At 44.3% G+C, this 21,202-nt stretch overlaps 1 protein-coding gene across 1 annotated transcript in view; it reads left to right on the top strand.

Moving 5' to 3' along the window:
• SYT6 (synaptotagmin 6) overlaps nucleotides 1-18,846 on the top strand; it is a 96,021-nt gene extending 77,175 nt beyond the window's left edge. Inside the window, exon 7 of the mRNA XM_067042255.1 lies at nucleotides 18,786-18,846. Coding sequence (XP_066898356.1) covers nucleotides 18,786-18,830 — 45 coding nt within the window. The 3' untranslated portion in view covers nucleotides 18,831-18,846. The remainder of the gene's footprint in view (nucleotides 1-18,785) is intronic.
• Nucleotides 18,847-21,202: the final 2,356 nt, after the last annotated feature.

Genomic DNA, 21,202 nt, shown 5'->3' with positions numbered 1-21,202 from the left:
TGTGAACTAAATGGTAAATGTAACCTCTGCCATATTCCCCTGGTATCCAACAATGGAGAACAAAACAGGATGACAGCAGGGGGAAGTCATTCACTTTGACAAATAGAGGAAAGAAAGAAATCTCTAGGACAAGAAACATACAGTGGCTCCTGGTCCAAGCATCTATCAGATCCCAAAGCAACAGGGAACCCCTAGATGGCACAGAAAGGCCAATGTCCTTGGGAGGCCGCCTATCCTTCACAGCCCGAATGAATCCTGAGGACCAGGCCCACAAATCTGTTGTTTAGAACCCAGGATTAGCTTCTTCAATCTGACTGTTCTTCTCTTAATGGCTGATGCCGCATGGTACAGAAGGGATGTAGCTGAAAAACACTTGGTTCGTCTTTCCTAACCTGTCTTTCCTTATTCAAATTCCAATTCTGGCTGTGAGACTTGCCTCTCGGTGGGAGGGTTCTTCTTGGGGAAGGCAGAGTGAGAAATACCTAGGAGGAGCTTGTGGGGTGTGTCGTCTTCTCCAGCAACTCTTTCTCCTCCCAAATAATTGTTTCCCCATGGCCTGAACATCTATCTGTCTATCAGAGTTTTTAACTTTGGCACTAGAAACTCAATGAGACAGAAAATTAGGACCTGACCAAACTTTGGCAGGGCCCACTGGTTTTTGGACTTGGTTCTAAGTAATCAGACAGCTCCAGCTACAGGCAAAATGGGCTTCCTGCACCAGAATTACATAATCACCCTGTTTTTCTTATTTGCTCATAGACAGGCATTCTGGACAGAAACTTGTCTCTTTGCTGTTGGCCCTTATCTAAGGTTTCAGGCAATAAGTAATCTGCTTCATTATCCTTAAATTCAGGCATCAAGCCTCCCAAAGTTTCACCTTTGGTGTGCCTATGGTCTGGGTCTCAAGGGATAGCAGGTGACAACTTAATTAGTATTTGTTTTTCCATCAAAAATCACAGACTGCAAACTTCCTATCCTATAATGAAAGGTTTTTATTGTGTCTCACTCCAGTGATACCATAGCTGGTCTCAAGTCTCAGGTCTTAAGGCTCTAGCACTTGAAACCCCACTCTTAGTACCAATTTCCATCCTAATTACAACTTTTCTGGTTGCACACTTTTAAAAGAACTAAAGTAAAAATTTTTGAGTATGTTTATGTAACACTTAAACATCTATATGTATATATATGTGTGTATGTATGTGTGGTTACATGTATGTGTGGATATACATGAGTGTGTGTATGTATGTGTGTGTGTGTGTGTATATATATATATATATATATATATATATATATATATATATATAGAGAGAGAGAGAGAGAGAGAGAGAGAGAGAGAGAAAGATTAAGGGAGAGAAAGAACAAGGACAGCCAGGCTCAAGGAAACTGGAAGTAAAAATTAGAAAATAAACCAGACATCTTCTCTTTCTCTGTCTCTGTCTTTCTCTCTCAGGGGTGGTGACATGGTCACCCAGTTTTTCATCAGTCTGTATCTATTCCATCCTCCTCTCTTTTCAGGCCTTTCAGGAAGACAATGGGGAACCAATTTGCTGCCCTCTCAGCAACATACTTATGGCCCCAGTGACTGCTACCACAGCCCCTGATGCTGTAAGACCTTCCAAAACCAATGTCCATTAATGATTGGCAGTATTCAGTGGCTTGGTTGAAACTCTGCAGAGATGAAATCTGATTGGCATCACTCATTTGTTGGAGCCAGACCACACACAAACAGTTGCTGGTCAGCCAGTGTCTGCCATCAGTTCTATGTCGAGCCAGCATTGGCAGTCACGTAAGAACAATGTCCTCTGTAATTCTCTCCCTTCCTGGAGTTATGAGCAGCCAAGCATCATGAAATAAATATCAGAATAGCCAAATACTATGTCTGTCTCTACATGGACTCCATAAGCCCTGAAAATGAGTCACAGCCCAAACTGAAATTATCATCTTTCTATATGGCCTTCCTTCTCCTTCCATGATCTTCACCTGAGTAAATGGTACCACCATCCATACAGTTCTTCAAGCCAGAAATAAGGGTGTTACCCTTCACTATCTCTTCTACTCCAAGCCTTATATCTAATTAAACATCAAATTTTGTTGATTTTTACCTCCCAAATATCTCTTGAATCCATCTACTTCTTTCAACCCTTCAGCATTAGCTTAGAGAATGCTACTGTCATCTCTTAACTAGTTTATCCCTGTAGCCTTTTAACTGATTCCCCATTCAGTCTTCCCTCGTTCCAAAATATTCCTCATGTGGCTTTTAGACATATCTGAGTGTCACTATTAAAACCTTTCAGTAGTGCCCCAATGTTCCAAACCCCCCACCCCATAATCTAGTTCTGCCTGCCTCTCCAGCCTTACCTCTGGACTTCACTCTTAGAGCCATACTGAACAACTTACAGTCCCCAGAAGCCTCTATCTTCCAGTCTCTTTTGGCTCAGCTTTGCTCATGCCCCACACCTCTTCCAGGAGGTCTTCTCGGAGGTCTCTTAGTCTAGGGTAGATGTGTTTTCTGCGCACTCCCATACGGGACTTAGCATTACCATAGTTCTTATCTCTCTGAATTGTAAGCATCTGTTTTCTTGTCTGTCCATAACACAAGACTTTAAGTTCCTAATGCAGGGACTGTGTCTTATTGATCACGGTGCTTGGCACATGCTCAATACAGGTTTGTTGAATAAAAAATACACGCTTAGCTACTGCTGTATATATACCTCCCACCTCCTAGAGATGCTTCTTGGTTATTACAATGACTGCTAAATTCCATGCAGCATCTTATAGTTTGTAAAGGATATTCACAAGTTGTGTCTCATTGGATAATCCCAGCACACACACACACCCCCGCCCCCAGCCCTGGCACAATGCCAAGAAAGAAGGACAGGAGGAATGTTACTCTTATTTACCTAAGGAGCACATATGAGTCGAATACACTAAGTGACTTGCCTGATGGCAAGTGCTTAGGGATGGTTCCTACTGGGGAAATCCATAAGTGACAGCTGGGGAGCAGGTGCCAAACTCTGGTAGCAGAGAAAGCACATGAATGAGCATGTTCCAAAGAAAACTATGCTGGGGCTTCCCCGGTGGCGCAGTGGTTAAGAATCCACCTACCAATGCAGGGGACACAGGTTCGAGCCCTGGTCAAGGAAGATCCCACATGCCACAGAGCAACTAAGCCCATGTGCCACAACTACTGAGTCCGTGTGCCACAGCTACTGAAGCCCACGTCCCTAGAGCCTGTGCTTCGCAACAAGAGAAGCCACCGCAATGAGAAGCCCGCGCACCGCATCAAAGAGAAAGCCCATGTGCAGCAACGAAGACCCAACTCAGCCAAAAATTAAAATTAATTAATTAATTTTTAAAAATAAAGAAAACTATGCTCTGAGGAGTGAGATTTGAGACCCCCAACTCAGAAGACACTGTATTTGTTAAGAAGACAATGACAGACCTATTCCAAGAGCTTACAACTGCCGCTTGGACACAAGGGAGAGGGCGACCTTGTGTTCTAACCATTAGAGTGGATATGATGGTCCTTAAGTGATGATTTGTAGTGTTCTCTAATGGCAGCACACATGGCTGGGCTGAGCAAGGATTAGATACAGCACAACAAGCCCAATAAGTGGCTAAAAATCATTCACCAGGGGAAAGTTAGGTACAGGGTGACCTGATTTTCTAGAGAACAACATGACAGGGTAGACCGAGAAGACAGGATCAGGGAGGATGACAGAACACAAATCAGGCTAAGCAGCAGCCGCCCATGAGGGATAAGGTCTGCTCATCTCACACACTACTGTCCCAACTGCACTCCAAGCACCGTTCAGAGCCTCCATTCTTGATGAGCAATAAAAGCACTGTGTGTGTGTGTGTGTGTGTGTGTGTGTGTGTGTGTGTGTGTGTGTGTGTGTGTTTTGTGTTTTAGTGCCAGGACATCAGAGCACTTTAGCGACAACAACAACAGAAAAATGCTTTACACATAGGGAAAAAAACCTCAGGCAGAAAAAGACCTGGCTCCATTAAACAAGATTATATCCAGAAAATCCAAGCCATTGATAGATCCACAGTGACAGACGCACATCTCCATTTGTCTTACCAGTTGTACAGAAAGGAAAAAGAAAATGGTGACACCAAAAACAGAGAGCTACCAACAAATAGCTTTGCCTCTGAGCAGATCACAGGCAGTCAGGAGTCCCTTTAAGGACACCAGTACTTGTGGCTGTATTAAAGCTCCCTAAATGCTGACCCAGTGGTTCTAGCGGCTAAACAGGTGTTTGCACAGTTGATCTCACCACGAGTAAATCTGAGGTCTGTGTTTCTGGGTTCCACTGCTGAAATGCATTATGGAATGGCCTAGTATGGAAAAAACCATTTCATCCAGGAGAAGATAAACCAAGGATTTTCCCGGAAGTTTAGAACCACAACTCCTAATGGGAAGTGATTCTTCCAATTACCTTGTAGAATTATAGAATTTGCAGCTATTCCAAACTTTTCAGTCAGTCTTCCAGTTCTCCCTGCCTCTCTGCTAGCTCCCTACTAGCCAAGTATTGCTAACTTGGGCTCAGCCCAACCCCAAAGCCAAGGACATAAAACTGACCTGTGACATGAATAATCGAAAGAGCCTTAGTTCCTCATTTCTCCATCCCCAATCTAGTAGGGATTAGTTTGAGAATGAAAGCCCTGGGGTGGAAAAATGAGCTCCCTCATTGTCCCCAGTGTCACTTTCTTATTAGTCTTACCCAGGCTGCTACCGATCTTTCACATCCAACCTGCAAGCTCTGTTGGGTTTACCTCTGAAATCTCTATCTTTATTCCCATCTCTACCCCCAACCCTACCACGCTACTCTAAGCCACCATCGTCTCTCCTCTTTTTGGATGACTGCAAAGGCCTCCTGACTGGTCTCTTTGCTTCCACTCTTGCCCCCTGCAATCCATTCTCCACACAACAGCCAAATTCTTTTCTTTGTAACTTTTAATATGCATTTCCCCACAAGTTTTTTGAAGTATAGTTGGTTTACAATGTTTCAGGTATACAGCAAAGTGATTCAGAGATATATGTATATTCTGTTTCAGATTCTCCTCCATCATAGGTTATTACAAGATATTGAATATAGTGCCCTGTGCTATACAGTAGGACCTTTTTTACATATTTTATATATAGTAGTCTGTATCTGTTAATCCCTAATTTGTCCCTGCCCCCTTCCCCTTTGGTAGCCATAAATTTGTTTTCTATGTCTGTGAGTCTGTTTTGTAAATAAGTTCCTTTGTATCAGTTTTTAGATTCCACATGTAAGTTATATCATATGCATTTTTTTTTTTCGCGGTATGCGGGCCTCTCACTGTTGTGGCCTCTCCCTCGCGGAGCACAGGCTCTGGACGCGCAGGCTCAGGGGCCATGGTTCACGGGCCTAGTCGCTCCGCGGCATGTGGGATCTTCCCGAACCGGGCCACGAACCCATGACCCCTGCATCGGCAGGCGGACTCTCAACCACTGTGCCACCAGGGAAGCCCTCATATGCATTTTTAAAAAGATACCTAAGTAGAGGGGCTTCCCTGGTGGCTCAGTTGTTGGGAGTCTGCCTGCCAGTGCAGGGAATGCAGGTTTGAGCCCTGGTCTGGGAGGATCCCACATGCTGCGGAGCAACTAAGCCTGTGGGCCACAACTACTGAGCCCGCACACCACAACTACTGAAGCCTGTGCGCCTAGAGCCCGTGCTCTGCAACAAGAGAAGCCACCGCAATGAGAAGCCTGCACACCACAACGAAGAGTAGCCCTCACTCGCCGCAACTAGAGAAAGCCTGTGCAGCAATGAAGACCAATGCAGTCAAAAATAAATAAATTTAAAAAAAATTCTAAAAAAAAAAACCTAAGTAGAGAACATCGTATAATGAAGCCCCAGTTTTCTGTTGTTTTGTTGTGAGTTTGTGTGTGTATGTGTGTGTAATATGTCAAAGCAAATCTTAGATATCATGGCATATCACCCATAAACACCTGTGTATTATGCGTCTCAAACTAATACAGAATTTCTTTTAAGAATCATGCTATTATCCCACTTAACAAAACTAACAATAATTAATTAATATCATCTGACACCAAGTCTGTATTCACATTTCCCAGGTTGTCTCAAAGATCTCTTTTCACAATCTGTTTAGATAAGCATTCAAAGCAGGTCTATACATTGTGTTTTGTTATGTCTTTAAGGTTCTTTTCTTCTATAATAGTTCCCTCTCCTTTCTTTCTGTGTCATTGATTGATCTGGTTAAAATATAAATCAGATCAAGTCATTTCCTGCTCAAAACCCTCCAACAACTTCCCCACGCAGTTAGAACAAATCCAAAACCCTCACCAAGCCCACTGTCCTGCATGATCCAGTCCCTGCCTGCCTCTCCAATGTCCTCTCATCACTTGTTCCATTCAATCCAGCCTGTGGCCTTCCTTGATCACACCATACCTGTTCCCCCCGGGATTCTGTGACTGCTGTTTCCCACCGTCTGAAATACTTTATCCTCCCTCACCCCCGACACACCGGCAGGACTGGCTGATCTTGGCAGAACTGGCTCCTTGTCTTTCAGGTCACAGCTCAGGTTGCCACGTCCTCCGAGATAGATGCCTTCCCAGATCACACTTTCTAAATTAGCTCTTCTTCCCCCCAGGCCACCCACTGTCACATCACCCCATTTCCATTTCTTCATGCAGCTTATTAAAATCTGAAATTATCTTCTCTTTGTTTACCTGTGTAATAGGACATTAAAATGGAAGTTTCCACCAAAACACCAAGGAACAGTAGATGTGAAATTTCAAAACTAGATAACCATACACAAAATCTACAAAGAAAATGGTCAAGAATGTTTCCATGATTGTTGGTCCCCTCAGCCAGTTCACATATATAAACAGAGAGGTAAGAAAATGAAGAAGGAGGGATTTATAGAGGATTTTTTTGGAAGGAATTGTCTCTGTCCTAGGAGAGCCAACTCCTTCACCCAAGCCTGGAGAGAGGGCATTAGAGGACCACTTGGAGCGCTTACTGTGTGTTCTCTCAGGTTGGCAAGAGAGGAGGAGGTTAGATATTGGACTTGTGCCCAACTCCCCTCGAGAAAACCAAAGTGGTCAGCCTGGGAAAACAGGATGGAGGGTGCTGTACTGGGTTCAGTCTGTGCTTCCAGAGCCTGTTGGAATATGAGATGCTTGAGTATTTCCTTTGGACCAATGTGAACATGTGAGAAAAATCAGAGAAGGGTTGTCTTGGGTTCTTCCGCCCAGTGAGGCCCCCAGAGGATGCAGTAATCCCAGCAGCAAGAAGCTGGAAGAGAAGACCAGGTTTCTAGGGACCAAGGAAGAAAAGCAAATAACCCCTCACAATGAAGATGCATCTACCTAGGCCAAAGAAACTTAAGTGACTGTAATCTCCAAAGAAAGAGTCAGCTTTAAGCATCTGCCTGACCCAAAGAACACAGAATCTCCCAGTCTAGTAAGAACTGCCCCATCCCCTTAACACACACTTCCTCTCCCCCTGACATACACAGTCCCCACCCAGAAAGGAGCAAAATACTAGCCAGGAAGAGGTGAGAAGGTGAGGTGGGGAAGATGATGTAATAAGAGAAAGCAGAAGCTGGCCACATCCCTCCTTTTTCCTAGAGTCAAGAAGCCAGCTTTGGATGAAATTGGAGCATTTAATCATTATCTTGCACCAGACATTCTGGTTTTCAAATTGAGGCTGTTTTTACAACTTAAAGTGACCAAAGGATTGTCTACAACCCAGGAGTGAGCAGACCAATCCTCAGATCTGCCCACATTTCCATTGCAGAAAAGATCACCACCACTGAATTTACTTTGCTCCTATAAGTCATGCACTTAATGTGCCCACTTGTTACCTGTCTCCCTCCGCTGGCGTTTAAACCTCACAAGACTGTATACTTTGTCACCCTAACATTGTATATCCAGATGGAGATACAGCTGCCACCACTGTCACAGTAGCCACCTGAAAGACTGACAAAAGCCTGTCCTGCTTGCATAAATAAGTCCACTTCCCAGCAGAATGGTGCCCAGGTGATGACCCCAGCCAGATATCTGGGCTGAACCAATCCCAGACTCACCTCTCTGGTGCCTGTTACTTACTCCAGCTTCCCCTTAGGGTCTTTACAATTTAGAAACCCTGCTATTTCATTAGGGGTCTCAGACTGAATGTCTGCCTGCTATATCAGTAAGGGTGTCCACTCCTTATTCTGTGGGGCTAGAAAGGCCACATTCTTCCCGCACAGCTGGGTCAGCTACCAGGTGCTAGTTTCACCTAGTAAAGGCCCTGCACTCTGACCCATCCTGCTGTGAGTAAACCCAAGCCTCCGAGAGCCCTGAAATACCTCCTTCACTTTACAGAAGAAGAACTTGGACCTGGCACTTGACTTGCCCAAGGTCATAGCTGGTCAGAGGCACAGCTGGAATCAGATCCCGGACCCCCATCCACTCTTTTTGTTTCCTCGATTAATTTATTACTTGATCTTCTAACTTAGAGCTCACACTGCAGTTGGTGAATAAGAACATTTTTTTAAAATATATTTTATTGAAGTATACTTGATTTACAAAGTGTTAATTTCTGCTGTGCAGTAAAATGATTCAGTTATACATATAGATGCATTCTTTTTCATATTCTTTTCCCTTATGACTTATCACAGGATATTGAATATAGTTCCCTATGCTATACAGTAGGACCTTGTTGTTTACCCCCACCTACTTCTTCCATCACACCGCACACCTTCAAATCTTCATCTCTACTCAATCCCCAAATCACCTACTCTTCTACCCAAACTGAGCTTTCCTTATCCCCATGTCATGGAAGCCTTTCCACATCTTTTACCTCAGCTGCACCTCCTTCACTTGACTCCCAAGTCACACCTTCCCCAGGACACCTGCTCCTTCCTGCTAGTCTGATACCTGACCCATCCTTTCTCCTCAGGTCCCATTTGGAAGTTTTGTTCTATGCGGAATGTTGAAATCAAAAGGGGCCTTAATGACTGAGTTTACTGCCCCATCTTCCTGCCCTCCTACCTCACAGATGAGGAAATTAAAGCCTGAAGGGCTGAAATGACCCACCTGAGATCATCCTGCTGGTTGTGGCCATTTGAAGAAGGAGGCACTGCATACACACATCTTCAGACCCTCTTGGCCTTACCGCTCTCACTTTATGCAGTAGTCAGGCCTCTGTGGGCTAGGACCACCTCCATGCTGTTAAGCCTTACAGTCACTGCTGCTTGCTCCCCAGCCAGGACTTCTCAGCTACAAGGAGGGGAAACTAAAAGAGCTGGGGAGTCAACACTTGGCCAATTGGTAGAGGGACAAACCTCTGACCAGAGAGGGATGGGAACCCATGGAGAAGTGCTTTCTCTTTCTTTCCTTCGGACAGGTGTTCTCAGACAGTCCCACAAAATCAGGCAACCAGGAAGTAGCCCACTTGATAACACATCTTTGAATTAGCTCTCTCCGTCCCTGCTTCATGCCCTCTGATTCTCACTCATGCTCTCTTGTTCCCACTCGCCAATAAAATCTCACATTTAAGCCTTTGTCTCAGGCTCTTCTTTCCGGAGATCCCAGGCTTAGACAGAGACAGGAAAGGTGACCCCAAGGAAAGGTGACTCAGAGACAGGAAAGGTGACCCGCCTGGCTGCACAGGCGGGTTCCAAGAGAAGGCACTGATCTTGGTTAATTTACCAACCTCCATGTCTTGTCCTCAGCCTTCTCAGCTCAGAAATTTGATTTTTCCATAATCAAATAGAGGATCTCTCCCAGGGGAAGCTTATGTTACCCAACCTCACCAGGATAGAATACCCATCTATTTAATTACCGTACAAAACACAACTGTCAAACAGGCCAGAGACTGAAGTGTACCTAACCAGTGCCTCTTTTCTCCGTGGATGAGAAACATGAGAGTCCACATGACCAGAAAGTCCTTAGTGAGCAGTGAATCCCTAGCAGTTCTAGGAGATCTCATCACCTTGGGGCATATCACTCAGCTAAGTAGCTTGAGGACCTCTCAAGACATCAGAAGTAGCCTTGTCAAGAAGATCTTAGCAGTTAGTCTACTTGGGCAAGAGCTCCTTTCCCTAAACAGTGCTTAGATTGGCACCATCCATAATTGCTTCTGTTACATTCCTATTTCTGTGCATCTATATTGTTATTATTGTTATGATGATGATGATGAAGTCAGTGTTTTGAAAAATTATTGAGGTGCTTTTCTCTTTTGCCTTTCAGAGGTTATGACTTTCCCTTTACTTAGCCCCAAGCATCATCTGCCTGGAGAGATTAAATTGTTGCAGAAGAATGCAAAAAGAAATAATTAATATTCTGCTATGGACATTTAAAATGAGGTTTCTCAGCAAGACACTAATCTTTCGATCCAGGCTGTTATCTTGAGTTAGAATTGTCAATTAGCTAAAATGACAGACTCGGAGGCATACTGTCTGAATTCAAGTCCAGATTCTACCATTTGCCAGTTGTGTGACGTTAAGAAAGTTACTGAATTTCTCTATGACTCGGTCTCCTTATCTGTAAAATGGGAGTAATTATGGTACCTTCTTCAGAAGTTTGTTATAAGAATTTAACAAGCTAATACACATGAAGCACACATTCAACAAACTGGATTCCTTTTAGATAACAAACTCTGAAATACATGGAAGTAGTTAGAAAGTGTCTGGAATACAATGAGTATTCAATAAACATAGGGTATCACTTTCAAAATTCCTTTATCTTCCTCTTTAGTGTATCAGGAACCAGCTCTTAGAGTGCCAGTGAAGCTGTGAAGCTCTCTCTGTGGTAGATGAGGGACATGACATAGAGAAAGTGATGAAAACCTTTCCCTTCAGTCCTGAGGGATTATGGGGAGAGGAGGTGAGAAAGTGAGAGAGAAAGGAGATAAATTCCCCCATCTCATCACACACACACCGCCACACATACACACACACACACACACACACACACACACACACACACACACCACTGTTGGGACTGACTTTCTCAGACACCCAGAAAGTGAAAAGCACTAAGGACATAAAGACCTCATGAGGCAAAGCACAGACAATGAGGACCGAGTAGCCATGTCAGGCAAAATGAGGGTCTGGAAAAGACTATGAACAGACCACCAGTGTAGGGGAGCCAGGTGAGGGACACGATGGAAACTCAGAGGAACCTCCTCCCAGCCAGGAACCCTAAGGGAGGCTGAGATAGCCAGGGAGTAATGTAGGGCTCTGCCTAGGCTGAGAGGGACCAAATCACAAATCCCTCTAGCTGCCGGCTTTAGCAGAGCGAACAGTGACCAGGACCAGGGACAGAGATAGAGCCCTGGAGACTCAGGAAGCAGGGAACACCACCACATGATTCCAAGGGGGCAGTGGGGTGGGGGTGGGTGGACAAAAGACTGCAGAAACTGGGAGACTGAGGATTTTCACAGAGAGATTATTCCCCAGAGGTATTGTTTACATTGTTGCGTGGATTGAACTGAATCTACACTCTTCTTCCAGCTACACAAAGGCTGGAGACAAAATAAAGATTCCAATTTCCTCTGGATTTCCAAGATATGGTATGAGTCTCATGACCCTAATCCAGTATTCATTGTCAGTATTGTTATTTAGTGGATGCTATCATCCGTGGAGCCCCACTTCTGTGGGAACTGCCCTCCACATCCACAGGGCAGACAAATGAAACATCTTCCCATAAAGAGGTCCTGTTCCCCCTCCTCCTGCCCCCCCAATTCCAACCTCATGGATAACTGGTCCAGGATGGACAACGGGCTCAAACTGGCTCAATCTGGGTCAATTGCAATCTCTGCCTTGGGATTTGGAGAGTTTGATCCGAGGAAGATGAGTGAGCTGTTAGTTGCTGGAAATCATGGTAGATTTCCAGAGCAGTGACTCCCAAAGTATGTGGTGAGCCTCAAACCTTCCCCAAATGCAATGCCTTGCTTCTATTCTTCTGTGCAAATGACATTTCTATATAATGCCATAAATTTTATATATAATGAGTGACTATTTTCTAATACTCTACTGAATGGGTCATTGTGGATCACTAAAATGTAGGGTCCACAAACTAAAGTGACTGTTATAAAAGAGAACTCTAAATTGATGTTCTGCTGAGGAAGCTGTCTGCCGGGCCAAGTTGGCAATGAGGAGATGCTCTCAGCACAGTCTCACAGAGAGCTGGAATTCCTGCAATGTGGGGTAATGACATTTCATTGTCAGTGCCTCATCAGTGTTATTTTGAATTGACTGTGGGTTTTGATAGCTTAATTATATAGATCATTAATTATAAATTACATTCATTATAAATTACTGTAGATTTGGCTTCTTGATTGTTTAGCTTTATAAATATCAGTTTAGTTTGTTGTGGTTGTTGTGTAGTGATCTTTTAGACCTATCATTTTTCAATAATTAGGCCTTAAAACTATGCATTATAATTCAATTAACATTGTCCTGCCCCTATATATGCATATGCATGCATTTTTCCCCCCTGCAATTTTATTAGTGCAGTAATAATTCATGTAATACTTTTATCCTCTTGAAATTGGGAATAATTGAAAGGTTTCATGGTTTTTCTCCTCTTCAGTGAGTCACAGTGGAGGAAGAACCACAAATATCTGACCTTAAGCCCCTACCTCTTCAGGAACCTCATGAGTCAACTCCTCTTTTGATTCCATGAATGCATGTAATAAGTTCTCTTTTTGACTTAAGCTGGCTTGAGTTGGTTTTGGTTACTTTTATCCAAAAAACCTTAATTAATAAAGTCATCATATTTTAGATAAGGACATAAATATTAGTGAATTCACAATCATTCCTCCTCCCTCTACATTCTAAGGAAAATTCCTCTACCTTTTTTTAGGGTATGGGTGGAATGGAGAAGGTTAAAAACTAATCAGATTTATGTTACAAGAGGCATGGCACCAGAAAAAAAAAAAAAAGAGAGAGAGAGAGAGACTCAGAAGGCAAGAGGAAGGGGGTTGGAAAAGAGAAGAATTGAGGAGAAGCCAGATGGGTTGGAAGATTCTGGAAGGATAGTGAGAAGAGCTTTGCAAAGAACAGCTGCCATAATGAGTGGGGAGATATGAGGATTTTTAGGAAGTTTTGCTGTGCACAGAGACCACCCAAAAGTGGCCAGCAGTATTCAGGTTTGAGCCTGACCAATCCCCTTCAGTGTACACAGACTTTTCTTAAAATGGGTGCAATGATTAGAACCTCATCACTGGATTACTATCCACTAAATTACAGTCACATTTTAATCCTACTTCCCTAGGATTCCTCCCATAACACCCTGAGTAGAGTTTGGGGTGTTCCCAAATTCTTCATTCCCACATTATAGACAACCTCTTGGTTTATTCCCACAGACATACAATCACATCCACTGACAAGGGATTCTTTTTTCTCTTTCCACTCCTCTTCCCTCCAGAACAACTCAATCCAAAGCCATTAGATGGGCCAGAAAAATTTGGCATCTACACTAGAGGAGGCGAAGTAGTGGTGTCTCAGAGTGGGATGTCAGAGCCTAATTAAGGTGAAGTTGTCTACACTGGGTAGGAAGTAGGCGTCCAGTGTAGAGTATAAGGGCCTGAGTGGGGTAAGGAGAACATTAGCACGGGAGGGTGAGTAACACAGGATAATGGAGCCTGAGCAGGGTAAGGAAGGAGGTGTCCATGCAGGAGAGGGTGTCAGAGTCCAAGAGGGTGAGGATGGCAAGCATGTGGGGTACAACCCAGTACAGAGTGTCAAAACCTGAGCAGGATAAAGGGGGCTTTTGCATAAGACAGTGACCTGGGGCAGAGTGTTTGAGCTGAGAAGAGTGAGAAGGATATTCACATAGGGGTGGGGTCATCCCAGCAAGAGTATTTGAGCTTGAGAGGAATGAGGAGGGCTTGGATATAGGGGGTGGCCCAGTGTGCAGTTTTAGAGCCCAGGAAGGCTGAAGAGGACATCTGCACAGGGGGCAGTTGCAGTGACTCAGCACTAGTATCAGAGCCCAGAAAGGGTGAGGAAGGGATACTTGCTGTGCAGGGGGAAGCAACAGGAGACTGGCTACATATAAGGAAATTGACCAAATAAGCAAATTAATATTAAGCATAATGGAGCTAGGTTTCTTACTATTGGAGGTGGAAAGGGAGAAAACTAGAATAAACACTGTGGTTTGAGAATTGAAATGGAGGTATTGGTGTGAATTCATGGTTTTCAATATAAATAGAGAAATAAATACATATGTAAATTTGTGTACACACACACACACACACACACACACACACACACACACACACATGCATGTGAGCTCATATGTGTATTTTCCAGCCCTGTGTCCTGAGAGAACAGTGACACCTCCAGTGTAATAAGCACCTGTAGCACCCAGATGGTAACTTCTAAATACCATTCTCAAGTGAGAGAACTAGAGCTTCTTAGAGAAACAGCTAATTCCATGATCTCTTAGTCTGCCTGGGCTGCCATAACAAAATATCACAGACTGGGTGGCTTAAACAACAGAAGTGTATTTTCTTACAGTTCTGGAGGCTAGAAGTCCAAGATCAAGGTGCAGCTGTTTCGGTTTCTGGTGAAGTCTCTTTTCTTGATTTGCAGAAGGCTGTCTTCTCACTGTGTCCTCACATGGCCCACAGAGAGAAAGGAAGCTCTCTGGTGTCTCTTCTTGTAAGAACACTGATCATATCAGATCAAGACCCCCACTTTGGGGCTTCCCTGGTGGCACAGTGGTTGAGAGTCCGCCTGCCTATGCAGGGGACACGGGTTCGTGCCCCGGTCCGGAAAGATCCCACATGCCGCGGAGTGGCTGGGCCCGTGAGCCGTGGCAGCTGAGCCTGCGCGTCCGGAGCCTGTGCTCCGCAACGGGAGAGGCCACAACAGTGAGAGGCCCGCGTACTGCAAAAATAAAAAAAATAAATAAAAGACCCCACTTTGATGATGTCATTTAACCTTAATTACTTCCTCATAGATCCTATCTCCAAATATAGTCACTTTCAGGCTTTGGGCTTCCACATATGAATTTTGGGACACAATTCAATCCGTAGCACAGAATTGGAAGTGAAACTATAAGTTGAGCCTCGAACATCTTGTTTTTCCAAAAAGTAAGGAAGTGCTCAAGGAATGATGGAAATGTGTCTAAAAAAGTCAGAGAAGTCAGTTTAAAGGGGATCACAATGACAAAATCAGGGGGGGAAATATCATCATAGTAACACATTATAACCCTTTGAATAATATAGAAAACAATGAGTCACTACTGATATAAAAATAAGAATAAATTGGCAGTTTGGTAAGGAAGGAGATATTTACATAGTCTCTGGGTACCTCTTCACAAAATATTAGTTACAAAAGTAATAAAGAATAACTTTAGGGCTTCCCTGGTGGCGCAGTGATTGAGAGTCCGCCTGCCGATGCAGGGGACGCGGGTTCGTGCCCCGGTCCGGGAGGATCCCACGTATCGCAGAGCAGCTGGGCCCGTGAGCCATGGCCGTTGGGCCTGCGCGTCCGGAGCCTGTGCTCCGCAACGGGAGAGGCCACAGCAGTGAGAGGCCCGCATACCGCAAAAAAAAAAAAAAAAAAAAAAGAATAACTTTATAGTGGAGAGGGCTGGTAAACATCACCTTAAATTAAGTGATCAAAGTTAATGCCATCAGCAGCGGAACAAATAGAACTCCTGTGCCACCTGGTAAGATGCAATGAAAATAAAGAATATCACTCCTGTGTTATATGTACCAAAGGTTCATAACCTAAATACAATCATGAAGAAACAGCAGACAAACCCAGTTGAAGAACGGTCTATAAAATAACTGGCCTGTGATCTTCAAAAGTGCTAAGATCATGAAAATCAAGGAAAGATTGAAGAAAGTCTTCCAGATTAAAAATAGACTAAAGAGGCCTTTCTCACCTTCTGAGATGGCCCACACTCTGTCTGTGGAGTGTGTTTCTCTCTAAATAAATCCACTTCTTACCCATCAAAAAAAAAAAAAAATAGACTAAAGAGGCATGAAAAATAACACAACATGGGACCCTCATTTGAATCCTTTTGCTCTAATAAACACTAATGGAACAATCAGTGAAACTGGAATAGGGTCTAAGAATTAGATGGTAGTAATGTATCTGCCTGTATTTCTCTGTTTTGAAGGGTTACGTTTTGGTTATGCGGGAGAATATTCTTTTTCATAGAAAATACGCAGTAAAGGATTGGAGGGTAATAAGGTACCATGTTGGCAACTTCCTCTCAAATGAATCAGAAAAAAAGTTCGTCAAACTGTGCTTGCAAATCTCCTGTAAGTGTGAAATTGTTTCAAAAGAAAAAAGAAAATTTTAAAAAGGGACCCGGGAACCGTAACATGACAGATGTGTACTCCACGCCCTGCGTCACCACTTTTCTCTCTCCATTCAGCAACCACCTTACTTCCTCCTCAAGGGAGAGTCGGTACTGACTTCCTCCACCCCCGCACAACAGCCAGGCAGCTTACCTTCCTTTGCATCCATCCTTGCTGCCTTCTCTCTGGGTCAGTGAAAGTGACCTTCCTCCGCCGTCCAGGCCAGCCCTGCCACTTCCACCTCAGGTCCCACTTCTCTTTCCTCCTCCCCCTCAAAAACATCTTTCCATCAGCCAGTCCTTCTCAGCCCTTTATCTTCAGCCTCCTCTCCATATTGGTTCTGTCCCTTCAACAGCAAACCGTGCTTATGTATCTTCCACTGCTATATTTTTTCAAAGCCCTCTCCCTTCCTCCGTGATTACTACTTCAGACCTTCGGCATTTTCCTCAAGCCTACTGTTTCATCAAGTATTCTTAATTTTAGGTAGCAGAACCCACCCTAGTAGTTAACTAGAAAAAAATATGATCAGATATGATTAGGTAACTCATACTATCTTGGGAGCACCGGAAAGTCAGATCCAAAGGTGTGTGACTTCGAAACAACTCCTGCGAGCCTCTTACCAGCCCCCTCCTTTACTTCACGAACAAACTTTTGGCGAAATAGGTCTACCTTGACTGCCTCTACTGCTTTCCTCCCCTTGACCCTCTGCCTTCACATTCCACTGAAATTATCTTTGCCCAAATCTCCTGCAACATCCTAGTTGCTAAGTACGTGGACTCTTTTCCATTCTTAGCCTCCCTGAAATCTTTCCAGCATCTGAGGCTGTTGTCTTGCCAGATACTTTCTCCTCACCTGATCTCCCTAATCCTCCACCCTCCTCACCTGCCACTGGTTTTCCTCCTATGGCTGGCGCTTCTTATTCTCTATGGCTGGCGCTTCTTATTCTCTTCTTATTCTCCTCCACAGGTTCTTCTTACTCACCCAGCTCATAAGTGCTGGTGTTCCTCAGACTCACTCTGTCACTTTTTCCTCCTGTCACTGTGTCATTCTTCCTGGGTGCACCCCCTTCCTAGGTGCACATCCACTTCACTGGCTTCAACTCCTACCCACATGCCGTTGGCGCCTAAGTCTCTGTCTCTAGCTCAGACCGTCCTGAGTTTCTGACCCATGTATGTTATCCAGTGGACACCCAACACTTCCACCAAGATGGCCCCTGAAAAAGTTGATGTCAATGCTACAAGTGAAAGAAAATCCAAAATGCTTTAAATGGAAAGGAAATTAATTGGAACAGCCATAATACATGTGTGTTATTTTAAGCTGCTAAGTTTGTGGTCATTTCTTACTCAGCATTAGAAAACCAATACAGCCACTCTGAGGCAGGCAGATTATTCTGCCAGAAAGCTAAGCCATGCAAGTGGAATAACTCACAACTCAGATCCCTGAGAGAGGCCAGGACTGTTCATCTAATGAAGGTGCCACCACATGGAAACATGAAACCAATGAGAAGGAAAACTTTCCCCTCCCTGCCCCCACCCCGACCCCTGTCTCAATAGGAAAAAGAGTGGAAAGAGAGAGAACTCTTAGGAGGCTACAACCATAGTCCAGGCAAGAGTCCAGGATGGGGAGAATTATATGGATCCGAGACATATTTGGAAAATACGTAAATTGCCAGAGTTGCTAATTGACTGGTTACAGAAGACGAGGGAGAAGGGGAATCAGGAGGACTTTCAGGTTTCTGGCTTGAACAGCTGGGGCCACTAACCAAGTAGGAAATGCTGGAAGAGGGACAGTTTGAGGGAAAAAGTGGAAATCTAAGAGTTTCATTCTGGACATGTTAAGTTTGAGTGCCTGTGAGACATCCAAGTAGAGATGTCAGTTAGAGGGCTGGGTATGCCAATCTGGAACTCAGAAGAGAAGTCGGGGCTGGAGATAAAAATGTATGAGTCATCAGCATAAAGATGTTATTTAAAGCCATGGAAAGGGATAGAACCACCAGGGGAGGGAATGTAGAATCCTGCCCTTCCAGTCTCTCCTCCATCCTGCCCTCATATTCGTCTCTCTAAAATGCAAATCCAATCTTGTTGTTCTGCTTAAAATTATGCAATGGCAGTCAAAGGTTTTTTTTTTCTTCTTTTGTTTCAGTTTTACTAAAAGGTTGTTTAAACAGTAAAAGGAAAGTTATATTAACACGTTGTACGTTGACCTACTTTCACAGAAGAAATTATATAGCACTGATTAAAAGCCAGTACAATATTTGGAAAGTGGAGGAGAAACAGAGAACCCGGAGAAAATATAATGAAGGCAAGCAAATAATTAAATTACAGCAAGTGTGTCACTTTTAATGTTATTTTCTCAGAGTAACTATGATCATTTATATACCCAGCCAAAAATTTTAATTGCTTAAAAAGCTACTCGCTAGCTGTGTGACCTTGTAAACTGCTTTAACCTTTCTATGTCTCCTTTTGCTTTTTCTATCAGGTGGGAATAATGGTGCTTGCACAACTTTGCTGGAAAGGTTGCTGAGAGGGCCAAGTGAGATCATGGAAATAAAAACACTGAAAAGTTTACAGAAGGAAGAGGAGTTCATAAGCTCCTCAAGTTCAAGGACTGTGACATATTATATTTGTATTCTCCCTGCCCAGCAGAGTGCCTAGAGTTCATCACAGGATTGCTATCAGAAGAGAAAAAAACGCATCGAGGGCTCCCTATTGCCTCCAGAATAAATCTCAGCTGGGTTCTCTGAGAACAGAGTTGAAGACTGAGGCTTGGGTTCAGATAGTTTATAAAATTGTCCAGAAAGAAGGAGTGAGGGAGCAGGAAGAAAGAGACAAAGGGAACAAACCAATGTGTGGTATGATAGGGACACCACGGCTGAAGCCTACGGGGCTCAGTTCTGCAGAGACCCCACCTAAAAGACAGGAGGCTAGAACACTTATCCACCTGGGCTCTAGCCCCACCACTGCATGAGGTTGTCCCGAAGTGTATTCACCACCCATCCCTCCCCAGGTGGAGCAGCTCCTGTGGCCTCAGAATTACTCAGAGGCAGCAGGTAGAGCAGGCCTGGGTGGAACCCATCAGGGAGCCATGAGCCTGAGCTTGCACAGAACTGATAGGAATAGAGTAGGATAATGAAATAGTCAGTTTAGAAATCCCACTAGGGGATTGAGGACAGAAAGGGAATTTTAAGGGAGTTTGGGAGACTGTTGTAAGCTAATGACGACTCAAGAAAAGAATCCAGTAACCTAGCAACAATCTACACTGCCTTGAAGGAAGGCCAGGTGCATCCAAGTGCCGGATACACTCAAGCCACAAACCCTGAGAGTTAAAACACAAGACAATAGATATGGGGTCTGAATCTTGTTACATGAAGCCAGGGAGTTCATAGTCCCTGAAGAGCAACATTTCTGCACATAGCCAAGACAGAAATGGGAAAGAAACTAGGTGAAAGGGGACATTATAGGGAAACCTGAGATGAATTACCATATTTTAGTATATGTTACCACCCTTTTGCTAATATACATATGATTTAAATAGCCCCATGACCGTCTGAGTTAAACCACATAGGGCCAAAGGAGGAACTGATGATGTAAGCCTTGATGTCTGCTCAAGAATGAGGAAGAAGGTGGTCTTCTCCCCTCCCCACTTCTTCTTTGATTGTAAAAATGTAGAACTCTTTGTTCTCGGGGCCGCTGCACTCCCTTGCCAGCACACTTCTTTCTCTCATAAGCGTCCTATGCTAATAAACTCTCTGCCTGCCACTTTGCCTCTCGTTGAATTCTTTCTGTGCCAAGGCAAAAGGACCTGAGCTTCAGTAAGTCCTGACGCCAGTAAGTCCTGAGCAGTTTCAATTAAAAGACAGTGAGTTCAAGTCCCCTCCTAAGTCAGGGATTGTGAGTTCAAGTCCCAATCTGAGGTACAGGTGGGTTTAAGTCCCACCCAAGAAGGAGCTTGGTTTCAGAACCACCCACCCCTGCAGCAACTGAAATCAGAAGTGGCCCAAGGGGACGTGAGGCAAGGCACCAAATGCTGTCTGCTACGAGATCCAAAACCTTTCCCCTGACATCGGTCCTCCCGAGTTTTCCTGCCATCGGACTCTGGGGGCTCTTTTGTACTTCACAGCTCTGCCTGCCTCCCTGTGCCCCAGCTGATTGGACCAAGAACAGACACCCATCCTGTCTTAGTCAACTCAGGCTCTTATAACAAAGTATCATAGAATGGGTGGCTTGAAAAATAGAAATTTATTTCTCATACTTCTTGAAGCTAGGAAGTCCAAGATCAAGGTGACAGCTGACTCAGTTCCTAATGAGATCTCTCTGCCTGGCTTACAGATGGCCACCTTTTCACTATATCCTCACATAGAAGAGAGAGAGGTTATTTTCCCTGGGATTCCCCGAAACCACCACACCGTCAGTTCCACGGCTCTCAGACCCCTCCTACCCTTAGATGGTCCCACAGGGGAGTCAGTCCTCATCCTGCGGATTGGTCTGCCCTTCGTGATTTGTTGGATGGCAGACTAAGCTAATTAGCTTTAGCTCAAGAATACCTGTTTTGATACCTCTTCTACATGTGATGGAATTTTTGGTCTCTTCCAGAACCTTCTTTCAAATCTCCTCACTCACTCTGGGCACCTTGAGCTGTTCTGCTGGTAAACTCTGCAGCTGCCCATGTTGGCACTTGTGGACTGTGTCCTGATCCCTGGACACCAGGAAAAGAAAGCAGAACCACACCCACAGATATTTTCTCCCCTGGTTTCGGGGTGTCCTACACAGACCTGAGGGTCACAACACCATCATCTCTTGCTTGGAAAACTTCAGTAGCCCCCTAACTGGTCTCCCTCCAAACTACCCCTCCACACCATCACTAGAGTGACCTTGCTAAGTACAGATCTGATCTCC

The sequence above is a fragment of the Kogia breviceps genome, chromosome 1, assembly GCF_026419965.1.
Source record: "Kogia breviceps isolate mKogBre1 chromosome 1, mKogBre1 haplotype 1, whole genome shotgun sequence".
NCBI lineage: Eukaryota > Metazoa > Chordata > Mammalia > Artiodactyla > Physeteridae > Kogia > Kogia breviceps.
The sequence above is the reverse complement of the archived record's forward strand: the minus strand, read 5'-3'. Positions and strand labels throughout refer to the sequence as shown.